The sequence below is a fragment of the Chamaea fasciata genome, unplaced genomic scaffold, assembly GCF_029207755.1.
Source record: "Chamaea fasciata isolate MVZ Bird 193981 ecotype frontalis unplaced genomic scaffold, bChaFas1.0.hap1 SCAF_6, whole genome shotgun sequence".
In the NCBI taxonomy this organism is placed as follows: Eukaryota; Metazoa; Chordata; class Aves; order Passeriformes; family Sylviidae; genus Chamaea; species Chamaea fasciata.
The window spans coordinates 39,220,379-39,239,396 of record NW_027094091.1 but is presented as its reverse complement, the minus strand read 5'-3'; the positions used below and the strand labels follow the sequence as shown (position 1 = coordinate 39,239,396).

The window sequence follows — 19,018 nt, the reverse complement described above, 5'->3', positions numbered from 1 at the left end:
CATTTACAGAACTTTATATATATCTTTATAGTATGTGTGTATGTATATATACACATATACATGTATTTATTTATTACTGTGGGGTTTACAACAGTATAGTTAAGCCCATATGAAGACCTATGCTGAAGTACTTTTTTCAGGTTTTGGGTAGCTCATATTCTGAACAATTGTTAAATGACCTGTTATATATCTACTGCGTGTACTACACTGCATCTTCAATACATGCAGGCAGGGTAGTTCAGAAATATAAGACAACTCAGAAGCTGTTGTAATTATCTCTGCACACCACTGCATCATGCCCTGTAGATACATTTCAATAACATGGTTTACCACTGTTGCTGTTTCTTTGCATTTCTACAAGGCAGAGAGAACCCAAGCCTGGTCCTAATATATAAGCTCATGCACAAACACAGCTGGACTTTGAAGAGCCTTAAATTATTACGACAGACAATGGTCAGACAGTGGAAATGTGCATTTTTGCTTGGCAAGTATAAAAAAGAGCACAAAGCCCTAGCTGTGTTAGTAATGGCTTGTATCTTCTGCTGCAAAAAAACACCAGAATACCTGCATATCACCTTTTTTTCTTTAAGAAATAGTATCTTTGCAGTGCTTCACTAGGTTAAAGCATATTGTGAAACTGCATGATATGGTATCATGAACTTCCTCATCCTCTGTTTACATTTCCACGCAAATTGTTCCCAGCAAAGGAAAGTGAGAAGTTATGGGTTACCATCTGAAGAAACTAAGCCAGATTGACACTTTGTAGATGAGAGCCAATGCTGGCTCACAAGTTTGGCGAGGGAGAAAAAAGGAAATACTTGTTTCAGTTCTGTTAGACTTACTGGATGGCACATTTTCATTTACCACTGAACTAAGTAACCCAAGTGGTCCCAGCTGTGTACTCCAAATGTGGATGTTAGCTCAGAACTGGCTAGCTTGATCTCATTTCCAGGGTAAAATGCTCACCTTCTGGTTGCATGCTTCACACCAAAGGCATCTGACTGTCAGAGGCCCGAACTTCGGAACTAAAGAGAACTCCAGGTGTTGCTTTTTCTTTCCCAAAGCTTATTTTACTGCTTTTTCTGCCCAATCACCTTTTTGTATCATTCCAGTCCTTGTGAGGGGTGACTTAACTAACAGCCCATACACATTCACAGTGTGGAGGTGTTCAGCAGTGCAAAATCACAGACAAATTATGCCCCATTAGAGATTATGTTCTCCTGGCATCATTCACTGGATTTCTGAGATAATGGCAAGTCTAAGGCACACTGAATCAAGACCTTAAATTTATTTCATATAAGTCATTGAAAAATTACATAGAGAGACCAAAGCTGGATTTGAACTGATCACTTAAGGAGGAAAAGCTCCATATCCCATTGTAGTGAGCTACCTGGCACTCTGCTTCATCCTGACTCTGGCCGGCGATTTCAATAAACCAATTCTCTGCCAGAGGACAGAGTGGGTCCATTTTTATGAAGCAAAGACAAACATTTGGTTCCTTTGTAAAATGACTCTTTCTAAATAAGAGAGAAGTATCTCTTCGGATTGAGATATGCTAACTTCCCTGTAGCAAGGGTTCTTGTGTTATTTCCTGTGGTGATAGCAGTTTATTGGTGAGAAATAGTGACAGAAAGCAGTCAAGGGAAAGGCACTCAGACTGTGGTAGGGAGAAACTCCTCTTAAGAATGCTAAATCTTTCTTATTAGGGACTAACCTGCATACTTCTAAATCATCAGACCAGTCATCATACAACACTGGAGGCTTCTGAACAGCATGAGGCACAGTGGGCCCTGCCCCAGCAGGTGCTCCATGATCTGGGACTGCCAGAGCATCGCTGCCAGAGCCTGCCTCCGCAAAGGAGTCCTTCGTCTGTCTAAGGAAAGGTGCAGGCTGCCGATCTCTGTGGTAGCTTTTCCCTTTGCTTTTCCCACATTTTCTTGAGGAAATCCTTGCTTCCTGAGATGATGCTGAAGACTGTGATTCCTTGGGCCTTGGAATCCTTCGGCGGTGATTTAAAGTAGGATTTTCAGGGTCAGACGCCTCTTGTTTCTCTTTTCCCATTGTCCCCAGGGTGACAAGTTCAACAGCATTATTGTTCGAGGACCCATCCTGGTTACTGCATGATCTATTGTTTCTTCTCCCTCTCCTGGCCATCCTGGCCTTTTCTCTTGCTCTCCTCCTAGCCTGAGCCCACTGACTCTCATCCGAGGATGATGATGAATCAGATGCATTCCAGCTGGATCTCGGAGGCTCGGGATGCAATTTACAGTTTCTCCCCTTTCCTTGCTTTTCTGTGTGCTCACCATTGTCTCCAGTCTCTCTTTTCCGCCTAAACCTTCGTTTTATGTGTTTCTTACCACCAGGATCCCTATTAGAAGGGGCCAGCACCATGACAGGGGTTGCATGCTCAAGCTCATCTTCTGACAAATCATGCAAGGTAGTGGATCTAGACAGAGCAGTAAGCAAAGGAAAGGGATGGAAATGGCAAGGGTGGGTGGAAAGAGAAATCACACACACAAAAAAAAGAAGGATGAGAATGAGAACATGAATTTTAATAGAAAAACATGAGACTAAAAAGCAAAAACAACCAAAACAAAGAGAGATCAAAAGAAAACTAAAGTCTATGTCAATTATGAATAAAGTTATGCAGAAGCAAGAGCTACATAATACTGAATAAAAACAAGTATCAAGTATCAGCCAGATGAGAGTATATTTTTCTCAGCACATACCTACAAATGTCCTGAGTGGAGGGGCAGACAGACAACCGAGATTGACTCCTGGGAGCTGTTCCTGTTGTAGGACTGCTTGCCTGTTGAAATAAGTTAGACAGTTTGGAATCTTTGTCCATAAAATACATTGCAGATATTTTGTTGCTTTGCCACATGATCACAAAATTAAAACAACTGTTTCTGCTGTTCATAGCGCACTGTTGAACACAAAGAAGCTCACAAAATACAGGAAGCTTGAACAAAAGTGAAACCTATTTGTGGAACTAAGTACGACTGAAGTATTTGAGCTCTCATTCGCTCATGACTACTTCTTGTCACTGTTTGAGGAAGCAGCCTTCAGCATTTGAATTTTCATTTGGCTCTACTGTAAATGTCTGAAGGGAAAAGGTGCTGGTTTTCTTTTGTGCAGTCAAACGACCATGATGACTCCTTTCAAAATCACATGAAGTGCATTTGTGATACACTGCGTGATGGAGAACCCACAGCTAACTTAGGTTGAGTGCACTGATGAAACAGCAGGAAGATTAGATTGTGTTTTAAAAGGTTTTCAAGGCAATCAGATCTTCTAGAAGAGCTGAAAATGTTAAACTGACATGAGCCTGAAAAATCCAAAGTGCAGGGTGCATCTCTACAGAGCTGATCACATTCTCAAACAGCAGAAGAGATATAAAACATGTTTAGTATGTGATATTTTGCTCAGAAGGTTGTAGCTACAAATTGCAGATTCAGTTACCCAATACTTTCACTGAAAACATATTTTGATGGTGTTAACAGCAAGCCACTTCAATCTGCCTTGCTATCTACTGGCAGCAGAACTGTATGGAATCCAAATGTAAATCCAAGGTGTTGTGACTCTTCAGGATCCCTCACAAGACACAGTAATGTGGGAAGTGAGTTCAATAAAAATCATTCTTAAGGCTATGACCTTCCTGTAGCTCATCAGAGGTATTAGCTTTCAGTATGCAACCCCATCCACCCCACTGTGATCACCACCTCAAAATGCAGACAAAATACTACAAGCCTCAGAATTCCACAAGATCATGCCATCAGATACAAGGAGCGGATGACTATTAAGCAAGAGTACAAAGTACAAATCACACAAAGATATCCAAATGTGTTATCTAAATCTTATGTACTAGCAAATCAAATGCAGTCAGATAACTGATATTATTTCTAGCTCAACTTTCACAGACATTTTTGTGGTGTTAAAAGGTGTTTGAAAATTAGTAATACAAGCAAAAATAATTACAAATAGCAAGTACCCGCCAACACTTCACTTTTAGCCAAGGTTCTCAATATCCATTCTATTTAATGCATACATCTTTTGGAAACATCAGTCACCACTATGTGGATTTCTGCTTTCATATGGATACCAGCTGAGACTTAAGAATGGTGCTTTTGCATGAAAACAATCTTCAAGCTCCTGGAATTCAAGTAACCATTTTTACCTGTTGATTAATATTACAAAAATACACCAAACCCACTAACAATATTACTAATTCTTTACTTCTAGTTCCATGAACGAAACTCAAAGATACAACAACTAAGCCAAAATGAGAAATTAAACCTATAAAGCAACTGATAAATTCATTGACAAATCCTTGTGTACTAAGTTTTTGCCATGTCTGGATTCACCAGTCAAAGGAGGAGCATTAGTGTGTCTACATGCAGTGTTAGGCTGGAAGAAAAGGATAAGTATCTGTGAGAAAATTTGTATTCCATATCTCCTTTTCTACAAAAGCAAAATTTCAATTATATGCATTGTCACAGAGTATGAGTTTTTCTTACAAACATATTAGAAACATATGTTAGATGCACGGTTGGGTATGTAATCTTCTTCCATCTCAGTCTCTGAGATTAGTATTAAGTAATTAGGTACATCTCAAGTTACTTAATGAGGAAAGATGCAGACATCAGCACCAGTAACTAATGTTACTGGGTTACATGCTGCTGCTGTGTGAAAAAAACATCCCTCCAGACTAAAGCCCCAGCTGAAGTACTGCTGAAGAAATCCAGCCCCAGAGTCGAGTGTGGAATCCTGAATTCATGTCTCATGATGAGCTCATTTCTTTTCTCCCCTCACAGCCCCAGGACTGTTACCATTGCTTCTTTCGGGACTTCTGTACTACAGGGGGTTGGCCTGGTCTTAAACAGTGGTCAGGTCATCTCCATACAGTAAAAGGAATTCTTACATCACCTTGCCACAAGCAGTACCCTTTGAAGGGATAAGGAGATTGGCTAAGCTGGCCCAGCATCCATACAATAGGTCTGCACAAGTTCAAGAAACTTTCGGCAGCTATTAAAGCAGGAAGCCCGCTGAACAGTTCTTAAGAGAGCCAAAATAAAGCCAAAAACTAAACAAACTCCTTGAAAAGCTTTTACACTTATGATTTGAAACTGCAGACTGGTGGAAATTTAATTATTTTAAGACACAAATTACATTATCAGTTTGACTACTTAAATCTTACATTTCACTTTCAACTGTCAAGAGGTCGGGACTGTTTCAGCCCTGCTCAGCCAAATTTACTTTCTAGCTCTCCTGTTGGAGGCATGATGCTATGTTTAGTAGTACATAAGAAAAGTTTATTTCATATTTTTACTTCCTTTCATAGAAAAGTTTATTTCCTTCAAAAACAATTTACATAAATATCTTTTACAAAATGAATGCTTTTTGCTTGTCTGCCTAAGCCCTGTTGGAGCAAACATGACAACTGGCAGGCAAAAAGCCAATGCACCATGTAAGTCTTCAAAAACAAAGCATGGCAAGTTATATGCAAGATAATTCAGATTCTTACCTATGATCAAATATAATTAATTTGTACAATTTCATAACACATATTTTAATCTACATTATCTAAATTTATATACATTTATCTACATTAAGTAAGCTTTTCATGATAAAATCATAGATTCATAGAATACCAGGTTGGATGAGACCTCAGAGATCACCTAGTCCAACCTTTCTTGGCAAAAGCACAGCATGGACATGTTCCATCACCCCGTCCAGCTGAATCTTAAAAGTGTTTGATGCTGTGGGAAAAAAAATGAACTGATGGAGTAATTTCTAAAATCAAGGTCAGTGTTTCTGATAATAATTTTCTGATGGGGATTTGTGGACCTCACAAGAAATGGAGGTCCTTATTTTGTAAATAGGTTCAGTCTTTGTAAATTAAATAGCAGTGGAAGAACCTACTAATGTCAGGTGTGTCCTTGCTACCACATGTCATATGAATATAGTAATTCACAACTAGATGAGCTGTTTTTAGAACCTGTAAATTTCAACTCAGCTGGATGTCTATTCTGGACCTCTCTCCCCAAAGCCCTTTACTTCTTCACTCTATCCTGTTCTGACAGGAGTAACTATATCTGCCTTCTGCTACCAGCACTGCCTCTAGGTTTACCCCAATTCTTTTGGCAATATTCCCTCTCTGCCATCTCCTCTACAAGCCATACCTCCCAAACTAATTTACAAAAAATTAAATAATTATACGTCTTAAATCCAGTCTGAGAGCAAAGATACCTAAAGGGGCATCTACTTGGGTAGTGTGTTTACAGAGAGGATTGTGTATTTTCAAGGCATATCTGAAAAACCAGAACATGATAATTTGAATATATTCTGCTCATGTCTTATCAGTCCAGCTCTTTTGGGAATGTATATGCAACAGATGTTGGAAACAGTCTCAAGCAGACAGATCTTATTGCTATAATTGCTATCCCATTGCTATATTGCTATGCAGCACACTGAATATTTTGAGATACTGTATTTAGTGAATAGAGGGATCAGATTGATGCTAAGGACTCCCAATTCCACTTGGGAGGCTGAATAACAGTTTTTTTAAAAAACAGTATTCCTTGAACAAATGTCTTCTTCATACAGGTATATTGTACAGCTCACTGGAATGGGAAAACTAAACATGCACTGCACTAATTTTATCTTAACAAATTACATCAGTAGCAGAATTAAATGTGGTAATTCAAAATAAAGCTGTCTCACAATTAATTTATAAGCAAGGCACCTCATTTCTCTATGCCATCAACACAATAAAGAAGTCTAAGGGATAATGCCAACTCCAGCTGATTAGGTTTAGCATTTCAAAAAGATTGTTAGTAGAGAGAGATTCCCCAGCCACCACCTTCTGCTGTCTTGGCCAGTTCAGATGAACTCTCCTGTTAAGGATATGCACTTCATTTAAGAGACATGACAGGGCACTCATGCATAGTTATTTTTGGTACGATGATAGCGTGCTTTTCAAGCAGAATTCTGGTAAATACAGAGTTTTCAGGATAAATGAGATGATAATCCCTTACCCAACACAAGGGGACTTCAGCGTCACACACGTGTCTGTGTTAGAAAACCAGCAAAGACAGAAATGGGGGACAGAAATAAGTACAACTGGTGAAAACAGTAAGGATGCAAATCAAGACTGCCTTCACTTAGGTGTTCAGGATCTGACAGAAGTAAAAGATAAAATAAAATAAAATAAAATAAAATAAAATAAAATAAAATAAAATAAAATAAAATAAAATAAAATAAAATAAAATAAAATAAAATAAAATAAAATAAAATAAAATAAAATAAAATAAAATAAAATAAAATAAAATACTAAGTCCTTAGAGGCCATCTTCTGCTTAACCTGAACATTGAAACTAGTGCAAGAAGATGAGTCAAGTTGTGCTCTTCTTAAGAACATAGAAGGGACCTGTTTTGGCCTAACAGAAAAGCCGAGTAAAAGCAGATTCCAGAAGTGCAAAGATTCGCTCAGGAAGGGAGTGAAGTTTTAAATTAACAAATCAGATGATGTAATGGACAGCTTATATAAAATGGCCTCACAGGTATCCACCAGAAAGGCTAATGAATCCTCTCCTGTCTGTCCTGAATAGAGGCATTTCCAAAAGCTGGTCAACTTGAAACACTGCTGGAGTCGGAAGCTGCAGACAATTGTCGGGTGATAGGGCAGAGAGGGAACATGTCTAATGCTTTCATTCTCCTACTGAGTTTGCTTTAAGAGCAGTGATGCATCACAGAATACTCCAGATCCCACCAGCCATTATAGTGAAAAAGCTGAAACTCTATCCTATTTGAAAAACAGCACACAAAGGAATAGACACCTGAGAAGATTAGAGCAGTTTGCATGGCAATAAGCTCAGCAGGAGACCCAGTTTGTGTATTTTAATCTGAAAATTTCTGCTTTGTAAACGACACAACATTCTGCAGAAAACATCCACCTTTATGAACTATTATGTAGACATTTCCTAAGATCTAAAAAGTTCCAAAACATGGTGAAGGTGACCCAAGTCGGGTGTTACTTTACAAGCTTGGTGTTCAAGGCAACTGAAATTTGTGCACATAGGTTTGGGGGAGAGGGTTTCTGGGTTTTGGGTAGTTTGGCTGGATTTTTTCTTCATTTGTTTCTTTATGATAAAGTTCCTGCTTTGTGCTCGGATTTCAAAGTTGTTTTAATCTGACTGATGCCTTTACAGCAACTGTTACATTAATTGGTAACTGAATTTCTGTTAAATTATCTTTCACAGATTTTCTTTTTTTGTAAATTTTTCCTTGCACAATTCTTCTCCAAATCTTTTCTTTCTCTCCTTTCCTCCTTCCCCTCCTTCCACCTGCCTCTGAATAGAAGGAATTAGGGGGAAAGTAACACACAAGGAAGGAACAGAATTGGATTGTGCCAAACAATACCATTCAGCACCTTTGAAAGTCAGTATGATCATGTTATAAAGTGGTTTCAAATCTAAAATCAAAATAGCAAATGGCAAATCTATACTATCATTTAAAAAAATGAAGCAAACAAGTAATTACAGCTTTAACTTGTAGATTCAATCAGCTTGTTTGTTTTCTCCTGCCTTACTAATCTATGTTCATTCTTATTGTCAAGGTACATGTTGGACTAAAAAACCCACCTTCTTCTATAGGCATAGAAGCACTGCTAGCTAAGCTTTGAATTATCAGATGGATTATAGTATGCGAAAGTCTTTGTATCATAGCAACACAGTATTTTTCATTTATGATTCTCTTCAAGGATGCATCTTTCTAGTCATTATCACTTTCTTGATAAAAATGTTTCATACTTCTTTAAAAAAATGTAGGCAATTGGAAAAAAAGACATGCCAGATTTTATACAAAAGGTGCAGAGCCATGAGACCAGCAGCTTTTGACTGTCTGGAGGGAGCTTAATGGAAATCTAGCCTATAGGAAAGGTGAAGCACAAAACCTCTATTTTGTTACTGGTCTTTGCGGCACTTTATTCCTAAAGGTAGGCAGTACTCAGAGAACCATTTAGAATTGCTATTCCAAAGAGGGCATCTGTTTACCCAAATCCCTCTATCTGCAAGACTGAAGTCCTCAAAATATTCCTATATCCTAAACAGCTTTCACTGAGATGACATTCCTGCCATTCTCTCACAAGTGCATATGCATGTGAGTGCACACACCCACCATGTTCTTCCTTTGGTCTGGGGGACTGTGCAGGAGACAGACGGGATAAAATCCCATCTGGGAGGATGCCATTCTTATATTTGAACAACGCCATTCTGGTGTGTATTTGATGTCTATTTATTCCAGCCCTAAGGGAAGAGAGAAGCCTAAATGTGCCAAAGCAAACAAGTTGTAGTAAGAATATTGAAATGACTAAACTGAAATAAGCATCATTCACTGCATCATTGTGAAAACCAGGAGATACCGTATTTCTACAAAGTGCAATAAACATAACACTGCATGAGTCCCCAAATTTTTTACTACTGCAGAAACAAAGTTTGCTTAATTGAACTTGTTTTTAGGACAAATACACAAAATGTGCTTCTGAGCGCCATGATAAAAAAAAAAATGCCATGCAAAGATTTCTGGAGTATATATGTAACAGGTATGCTGCAAATCATAATTGCTATTTACAATTATGGAAATAATTCAAATAATTGTAAGTAATAAGCATATGTAATAATTTGCATGCACCATTTACTGAAAACAAATCAAAGCTGCTTCTGTATGATATTGGCTATCACAGGATAGGACTGAATTCTGTGGTAACAGAAATTAAAATTATATACAGGCATTACACCCTTAGTGAGCTTGAATAAAAACAAAAATTGTGGCACATTCCACACATATATGCAGTTTTACGTGAATGCATCAATGTGACACATTTAGGTATACTCAGAATAGTTGGTAAGAACTGTGACTGAATAAATCAGAGTCTGTAAAATTGTATGCCTTCTTGTATACACGCAGTCACACATTTTCATGTATTCTTTTGCATTAGAATACCAGTCTATAACAGGTCCAAAAAAAAGTGTATTCGAGAATAAACTGAAATTGAATTATTTTCTGATGTTTTTCCCCATGCATTTAATACTGTCATATATACTGTCATGCAATTTTATTCAGAAATTCACTTTTCGGGCATAATTAGGTAAATTCTGCTGTCATGCCTTTTGTAAAGCTTATTGTAAACAAAGAATAAATTCTACAAACAAAACACAAAGCATTCTCTATACACAGAAATCAAACATTCATATCTAGGAGTTTAAAAAAGTGCAGAAACAGTTACTATGCAATGGATCTAGTTCTAGTTTCTGGTTTTCTGCCTTGTTGAAACAGAATTTGTTCCAATGAAGAAAATCTTTTCACTAACTTGTTTACTTTGCGCTGTTGTTTTCAGTAAATGAGAGCTAAGTGCTAGGTTAGCCTTCAGCTTTCATAATAATGATTCTGTTTATGAGCAAGAAGAATGATTTGATGACTAATGTAACATTTATACTCATATTTGAATGCCAGTTTTGTATACATGGTATTATCTACTGTAAAAGCACTTAGGAAGGCTGACATTTTATGCTTTACAAGAGCAAGGACTTATTTTTTTTCTTGACTTGTTTTAATTTTTGAAAGCCCTAAGTTTTCCCTTAGTTGCCCACTACAGTAATCTAGAATCTACACATGGAAGGGACGGAGCTACACGGTTCCTTTAAAAAAATGCAACCCCCAATCTGGAAGGGAATTTTTACCTGTAATTAGCATGAAATTGGCAAAGAAAAGTAAGAACTATGGAGCAGCTTGTAGCTGTTGCCTGTAGTAGTTGCCTGTAGCAAAACACAGGGGGTCACACAACTAACTGGTCTATGGGGTTCAGTCATGCAACAGGTTTTCTTGGAAATGCTGCAATCCTGGTTCTGGCAAACAAAGTCCATGGTAAAAACTTCTTTAAAAAGAACACTTCCTTTATGTTTTTTTCACCATAAAACTTATCAGGAGATAAGTGGTCTCTGTTGGTGCCATTGCCTAAGACATGGTGATATTTGGCCATTACAAACACTTAGAGTGTAATAGTGAGTTCCGCTTCAGTTTGGGTAACCCATCCAAACTGCCATACAGGACTCTTCATACATTCACCTCGTAGGGAGAGAGGATGAAATATTTGAGAATATCAAAACCCATGTGAAAGATTATTCAATTTTAATGGAAGAGATTAAATGGTAATTTATAATTCAAAAGGATAAATATTATATTATTACCTTTACAGAATTTGATACCCAGTTTGTGAAATTTATTTCAAAGTCACAAACTGAGTGGTTGAAATCCACATTCAATACACTGGCCATGATAAATTTTTCATCTACAACTTTAGTGAGCACTACTTTGGCATCCTGGTGCCTTTTGGTTTTCATTTGTATCTTATTGAGAGGAGCTCCACCTGACACCAGAAATCAGAAATTGCTAACATACAGTAAAAACAATTCTTTCCTTTTTTCTTTCTTCTGTTGTTATTCATATTCTAAATTAGACATGTGAATATTAATCCCAGAGAATATTCCAAAACAAGCACCTCACTTCCTGATATGACTCGACAGAGTTTTATTAGATGGATGCTTCAGAGACTTGTAAATAAAAAGTGTTCTAACACCTGCTCCAGGCTTTTGAGAAGTAATTGAGGCAAAATAAAATTCAGGCAATTTGCTCCAAGCCTGATTTTCTCTGCACTGAAAAATAAGCCCAAGCTTCCCATCAGAGAATTTCAGATCTCGCTGGTGAGACAGCATCCTTCTCTAATGAGCTCTTGAATCATAATCAACATAAAGAAAGATAATTACAATGTTTTAGAAACATTTCTTCCAGAAAGCATTTTAACATAACCAGGCAGCCTCTGAAACAAATATAGAGCATAAAGGCTATAGACTGTAATTCAGATATAAGATTTGTTCCACTGGTTAACCACAACAGAAAACAATGAACCCACCAGATCCTTCTCTGACTAGCTTTCCTCTTAAATTATACATATATTTTGGAAGACATAAGAACTTTAATGAAGGAAGTTACAGTGCACAGAATACTAAGCAATGGCAAATAGTAACAAACAAGGTCAAGTTTTTAATTTACTTAGATTTTAAACTCATGCAGATAGGATAATTTCAATTCTGAGATCCAGAACACAGCACAATATTCTCTCTTACAAAGAATAATTAAGTTCCTTCTGCTTCCAGCAACATGGAAAATAGGTAGAAAAAAATCCTAATGCTTAAAAAAAATAGTAGTAATTTAAAATCATCAAGGCTGGTTTACAACTCACATTTCCCAGTACTTTATATTTTTCTTTATGTGTATAGATTTCTTTATGTAGATAGGTTTTGAAAGCCATAACTACTATCTAGGGCTACACTTTGTCAATACAACGTAATGTGAAATACTGATCAGTCCAAAATATGACTGAATAATCTAATTATTAAATCATTAATCATATCTAAGTAAGTGCTAGCAGGGCAGAATGCAAAACAATTGTTTCTTGATTTATTGATTGCACAGGAAAAATCTAGGTTATTACCAGAAGTGCAGCAAAAATCAGACACTGATACATTTTCCTAGTTGTCTCTGATTGCAAAACTAACAGAAGCAGTTGCTTTTGGAGTTCCAGGCCAGTTTTCCTGATATAAATAAATAAAAGGCTGAGGTGAATGAACAAATTCCCAGGCTGCTGTTCACTGAAGACAGCCCCAGCTCTCAGTCAAATATTTTAAGTTTTGTTCTTTCATTTGCCTTAAATAGTCTGTCACTGAAATTCTTGCCAGAAAAGTACATGCAATAAGAAAAGTCCTTGCAACATGCTAAACTTCTACACTCTGAACAGCCAGCAAAAGTGAATGGTAAAACTGCGGTGTTGATTTACACACACACACACATCCACCTGTCCTGGGAATGTTTGATTTTAAAACCTCTAGATTGAAGAGGTATATACCACCTAGTATCTGAAAAATAACAAATCAAAACCATTCCTTCTCATTATAACTAGATAAGACACATTCAGTGTTCAACAATTCAGTTTAATCTGTAATACCACAAAGTTCAGACTTTAAATTCATGGACCTAGCATGCTGAATTGCCCAAGCATACACTGCAAACCTCAGGTGTCCTCTCCAAATAAACAATTTAGGAGCATTATGAAATATGAATCTGTATTTACAGAATCTGTGCTCTATTTCATTTCACAAATAGGTTGGTACAAAGTCCAGTGGTATCTACTCTGCTCTGAGGAAGAAGCTCTACATCCAACAAGAGTGGAATACACAACATATGGTAACTATTAAAATATAATTCCATTTGACCCCTTTTAACTTATACATACAGGCAAATGAAAACAGTGAAAGACAATGTTTTCATTACACTAATTTATAGTTCTACATGGAGACTATCTAATTTTTTTGCCCATTGAAATTTTTATTGTGTGGAAGATCTGACACTGTGCAGAACACAGCTCTTACCTTTGGCATGTTGTTTATCTGGCCTAGAAGCTCTCAATCTTGTTTTGAGGTAGAGTATTTTTACTATCACTTTCTGCTATGCAGTATTAACCTACAAAGTCAAGTGTTTGCTTTTCTATGTATACATACGCATATAAAAAGCTGTTGGACAAAAAAATCATTTTAAGTCAGACAACAAATAAAACTGAAATTCCAATCAAATGTCTTTCAGCATTTGAAAAACTTCATTGGCAGGTAGCTTCACATAGAAAAATTGATCTGAAACAATGCATGATGCTATACATCAGAAAAAGATTATGTGCATGACTGAAAACCTGTGCTTTTAACTTGCAACTAAAACCAGTGCAAATATAACTATCTAATAAGCAACTATACTGATTTCTGCAGAAATAATTTCAAAATAAATGTTAATCACTGGCACGTATCTCATGTCAGTGAATATATTTATGCTGTATCTCAGTGCAACCCATGCATTTGTCTTTTAAAAAAGCAGAAAAAGTAGTATTAATTCATAATAGGTTTACAGTAACTATAGCTAGAGACATGCATTTAAAGCTAGTAATTAAATTAATTAATACAATTCCCAGTGAAGATGTCTGTAAGTATATAACTATATAATTTCTAAGGATTACACAGTAAGCCTAGAAGAGTTTCAGCTATATTGTACAGCAGGCTGGATATATTCTGCATCTTTTTCCATGCCTTTCTTTTTCCCTTCTTAACGTAAGAGAGCAGAACCTAACATAGAACTAGTATACTAACTTAAAATCACAGTTGGGGTTTGTTGTCTTTTTTTTGGATGTTTTATGCTCTCAAAGGAAAATGCTTTACAGGTGGTATTCCAAAGACAAAAATATTTTGGGAAAAGGTTTAAGGATATCGTGCTTGCCCTAAATACAAAATATTTAGAACCCAACATAATACATGGCAGATATTTAAGTCTGGATTTTTTTAAAAAAAATGGAGTTTTTATCTTTTACCTCCTGTATATCCTGGCTTTTTGGCATAAATTTCAGCCACATCTGAGCCAAAAATACAGAAAAAAATGGGGTTCAAACCAAAGAACTTCAGTTAAAAAAATCACATTTTGCCTTTCCCAGAGTTTCCCTTCTGTTTCCTAAAAACCAAAAAGCATGTAAATATAAAGTCCTGGCTTCAGTGAACCACATATTCCTGTAAAAGGAATTCAGTCTGAAATAAAGACAGATTCATAGCTTTGCATATTACAGCTGTTATTATTTGGGTAGGGCACGAGGAGAAAAATCAAGTAGTAATTCTATATTAAGCCGAAGTGTTAGGATAACATTAAACACTTGGGGAAAGCAGGTGAAAAAATGTGTTATTTGCCTATTATTACTATTACACATTTTACAGTAATGACTAATTGGATATTTATGATGGAGTTTACAGGGTAACCATATGTTCAGCAGCCAAACTTTAAAATCTGGTTCTTATAAATAAAATTCTATATAAGGAATATAATGGATCAAAGTACTGTTTTATATTTAATTACCTGATTTTCTTTAAACTCTAGAAAAAGGAAATAAATTTCACATACCTTAGAAATATTACTTGATCGACTCGTGGAACGCCCTGGGGATTTGTCATTCTGGAAAACAAAATTAAAAAATAAAAAAAAGTTATGTCATTTGGATTTTACCTGATCTTTTCTGTGATTGTGATTGCACAGAAATTCTCTTCCTCTAGTTTTCTTCAGTTTGGCTACTGACTGTACAATGGAAGAAAGTTCAAGAAATAAACCATCACAAAAGCCTTGAGAATTACATGAGTAAAAGTTTTTAAAAAGTTCTGTAAGAAACTAATGCTAGTATTTAATTACTGTCAGTTTATTTTGCTGTTTTTTAGAAAAACCATTTTGAGTCAAAGGTCAAGGAATCATCAGAGCTTCTCATGAAAATTGGTACTTATGTAAGACAACAAATGTTCAATGACAAAAACTTCCCAGTCACACTGAATGTATTCCTCCGTAAAAAAAAAAAAAAAAAAGAGTAGAATTCACCCTCTAGGAAAATCAGCAGTACTAGATGACTTCCTGCAAAGATATGTTCTGAGAAAAACAAATTGTGATCATGCAGAGCTGCATGTTCAGTTTAAAATCTAGTCCTACATCCCCTCTCACTCTTGCAAACAGCACACATACACAAACCAACACCACAGGCCGAAGTGCATTAATAAAGTGTATGTCAAAGAGCTACATTTCTATAGCACATGGTCATTGAGGGGTTTTTTCCAGCAATCCAAAGGAGGGAGTGGAGAAGGGGTTCAAAAATGTTTTCAGTATTTACGCTTCCGTAGCAATTGATTCAGCTTCATCTAATGTCATTAAAAGGTAAGATATTTCAGAAACAGGGCTCATCCCCTTAGTGAGCATGTATTTTAAGAGAATCATGAAAATATTATTCTCAGCACTTGAGAATGTAGGTTCAAACACTCAAGTGAAGCATTCAAGTCAAGACTGATTTTTACCTAGAAAGAGCTGACCTAGACATCACGTGTGTAAGTCTGTTAGATAATCTACTTGTAGGAACAGGGCGTCAAAACCCGAAGCAGAGCTTTTGCTTCTGCAGCTTCATTTGCAATTCATGCATCACGCAAACGCATACATGCACACATCCACAAGAGGCTTTCAACTTGACTATGACCCATCTCTCCTCAACCTACATTCAGTAAAACTGCAGAAAAAATACAGAAGGTGCCAGCTACCAAAGGCTGAATTTCCTCCTCCACTAATGCATGTCTAGTCTAGAAATGAGTATTTCCCCAATACTTTGTGGTACAGAACAGTTCTGTGCTGGCAAAAATGAACCAAAAAGAAACCTCAGGCAATTAGACAGCAAACATTTACAAAAATCCCACTTTTATTTGTCATTTTTGTACTAAAAAAGCCACTTTGATCTCAACCCCAGTAAGTACATCCATATGAAAAAATAGTTTAGAAACTGCTTCTTGTTTTATATACCTATATCTTTCTTCCTCCAGACTGTAGGTGGCTAATGTTTTTATTCCATACCTCAGTACCATCTATTTTTTTTTGTACTGCAAATATAAATATCCTGAACTATCTCTCTTTCTACTTTGCATTCACTAGCACTAAGTAGCACAATAGACATTTATCATCAAAATCAAGCACCACTGAGCACCCTGACCACACAGCACTCTGCATTTTATTCTATATTAGAAACTAAATCTCAGGATTTAACCACCTTCAAGTTTGCCATGCTTTTTTTTTTTGAGAACAATTTAGAAAAAAAAAAATTCTTCAAGTTATGCATTCATTTTTTACATTTTGTCCTTGAGGCTGGGCCCACTTTGAACAGGGATGTAGAGTAGATAATCCTGTCTGACCTGAAGTACCCTGTGATTCAAATATTACTTCTGTGGTATATTATCCACTGTAGCTTTGGTAATAAATTCATAATTGCTTATCCTTTTTCAATGACATTAAATATATACAGTTTTGAATGTCTGCATTTATATCCATAGAAAATACACTTTGGATATTCTGGGTACATCGTTCGGAGGAGCTCTGCTTTGACCTCAAAATAATAGAAGTTATGGACCCATGAAATTAGTTCCCATTTTGTGGTTAGAAGTTATGAACGGGGATCACAGCTGAGAAACTCCCTGCTAAAAGCATGCAGCCTTCATTGTCCATCCCTTGGACTAAAAAAAAATACATTGCATTTTCTGACAGCATAGTGAACCCTGGAACTCTAACTTCTTTTCTTTCAACAATCCATCATTCAAGATTCATTTTCAAAATCTGTTTCTTGACAACAGCTCTCCAGGCTTTTTACATGATTCATTCTTCTCTCTGGCACATTATCTCCTTCACTTGGGTTACAACAAGATTCACACTCTCCAGCTAAAAATTCACAGCATCCATAGTCTGCGAAGTACTGCTCATACACTGAATCGGCTAAACTGAGAAAAAGAGTGCTGTCTCAACAGTTTTTTGGAAAAAACAAAGAAATAAATTTAATCATCATTACTAGGTTCAGGTATTTCATGATGATTTATCCTGAAAACAACAGAACAAAACAAAGAGTGTTGCACTAAATTACAGTACATAAATCAAATATAGAATTCTTCACTGAAGTTCCTATTCAACTTGCGTGAGTATTCATACAACAAAAGAACAGAATAGAAAAGTTATGACAAAATCACTTTTGAAATGTGTCCTTAAAGAGTGTCCGCATGCTTCTGTTTTAATGATTCATGTTTACAAAGCACTCAAATTGTTAAGAATAATTGATTTTTGTTATAACCAAGTGAAGAGAAACTGTATTGCAAAATGCTTCCCCTACTAACTTGCTAAACAGTATGTTTGGGTTTGTTTTGTTTGGTTTTTTGTTTGTGTTTTTTGTGGTTTTTTTTTGCACAGATTCAATACTAATTTACATTTTAAAAGTTAACAATGAAACACAGAATGTGCTGAGTCAGAAGGGACTCACAAGGATCACCAAGTCAACCTTCTGCCCCTGCACAGGACACCCTAAGATTCACACCCTATCCCTAAGAGCACTGTCCAAATGCTTCTTGAATTCTCAGGCTGGTGCTGTGACCATTTCCCTGGGGAGCCTGTTCCAGTGTCCAGCCACTCTCTGGGTGAAGAACCCTTACTTGATGTTGAACCTAAAGGTCTCCTGACACAGCATCAGGCCATTCCCTTGGGTCCTGTCACTGGTCACCACAGAGAAGAGATCAGTGCCTGCACCTCCCCCTCACAAAGAAGTCGTAACTGCAGTGAGGTCTGCCCTCTCTCTCCTCCAGGCTGAACAGAGCAAGTGATCTCACCCACTCCTCACATGGCTTCTCCTCAAGGCCCTTCACCATCCTTGTGCCTCTCCTTCAGACTCTCAGTAATGCCTCAGTATCTTTTTTATATTGTTGCCCCCAAAACGGCACACAGGACTCGAGGTGAGGCCACAGCACTGCAGAGTAAAGACTTAACCTAACAATTTAACCAAAGACATCTATACGTATTTTTGTGCATCAAGGAAATCAGATTCAATTTCCTTAATCTTTGAATCAGATTATTTCAAAGAAAATAGCATTCACCTTTTGGAATTACACTTCTCAGCAGGAATTATTTAATGTCTGTAAAGAGGATTTTTGATCTCCATGACTGAGTTTTCTAAATTTACGCACACACAGAGTCCCGGCCCTTGAGCAAAGTGAAAACAAGATATTCTTAGAAATCTGCCAATAAAATTCTTAAACTGTTTTCATCCAGTCAACAAAATAGCAAAACAGCTCCTCCCAAGACTCCTCCCGGACAGGCACGAACTTTTTGGATTCCCTTATGAAGACCACAGTGAAATGCCTCTCCTTGCTACCAGATGTCCTGTACCACCAATATCTCATCTCTTCTATCCCACACTACATCCTGCAAAGACTCATCAAGTATCTTTTCTAAACTGCAATGGCAGAAAAAAATAAGTTCCTCAAACTATTCTACTTGAGTATCAAGAAAAATCAGTCTGTGTTTGTAAATTTCATAGGAATTAGGT

The 19,018-nt window shown here is 36.7% G+C and overlaps 1 protein-coding gene across 6 annotated transcripts in view; it reads right to left on the bottom strand.

Moving 5' to 3' along the window:
- The window catches only part of MARCHF1 (membrane associated ring-CH-type finger 1), a 225,967-nt gene that overhangs the window by 31,790 nt on the left and 175,159 nt on the right, over positions 1–19,018 (bottom strand). For 5 of the 6 annotated variants that reach the window (XM_066186036.1, XM_066186034.1, XM_066186039.1 and 2 more), the window contains 3 exons: positions 15,043–15,093; positions 2,730–2,809; positions 1,715–2,446 (listed from right to left, as the gene is read on the bottom strand). In XM_066186036.1, coding sequence (XP_066042133.1) covers positions 1,715–2,446; positions 2,730–2,809; positions 15,043–15,093 — 863 coding nt within the window. The remainder of the gene's footprint in view (positions 1–1,714; positions 2,447–2,729; positions 2,810–15,042; positions 15,094–19,018) is intronic. The other variant, XM_066186040.1, reaches the window with a different exon arrangement.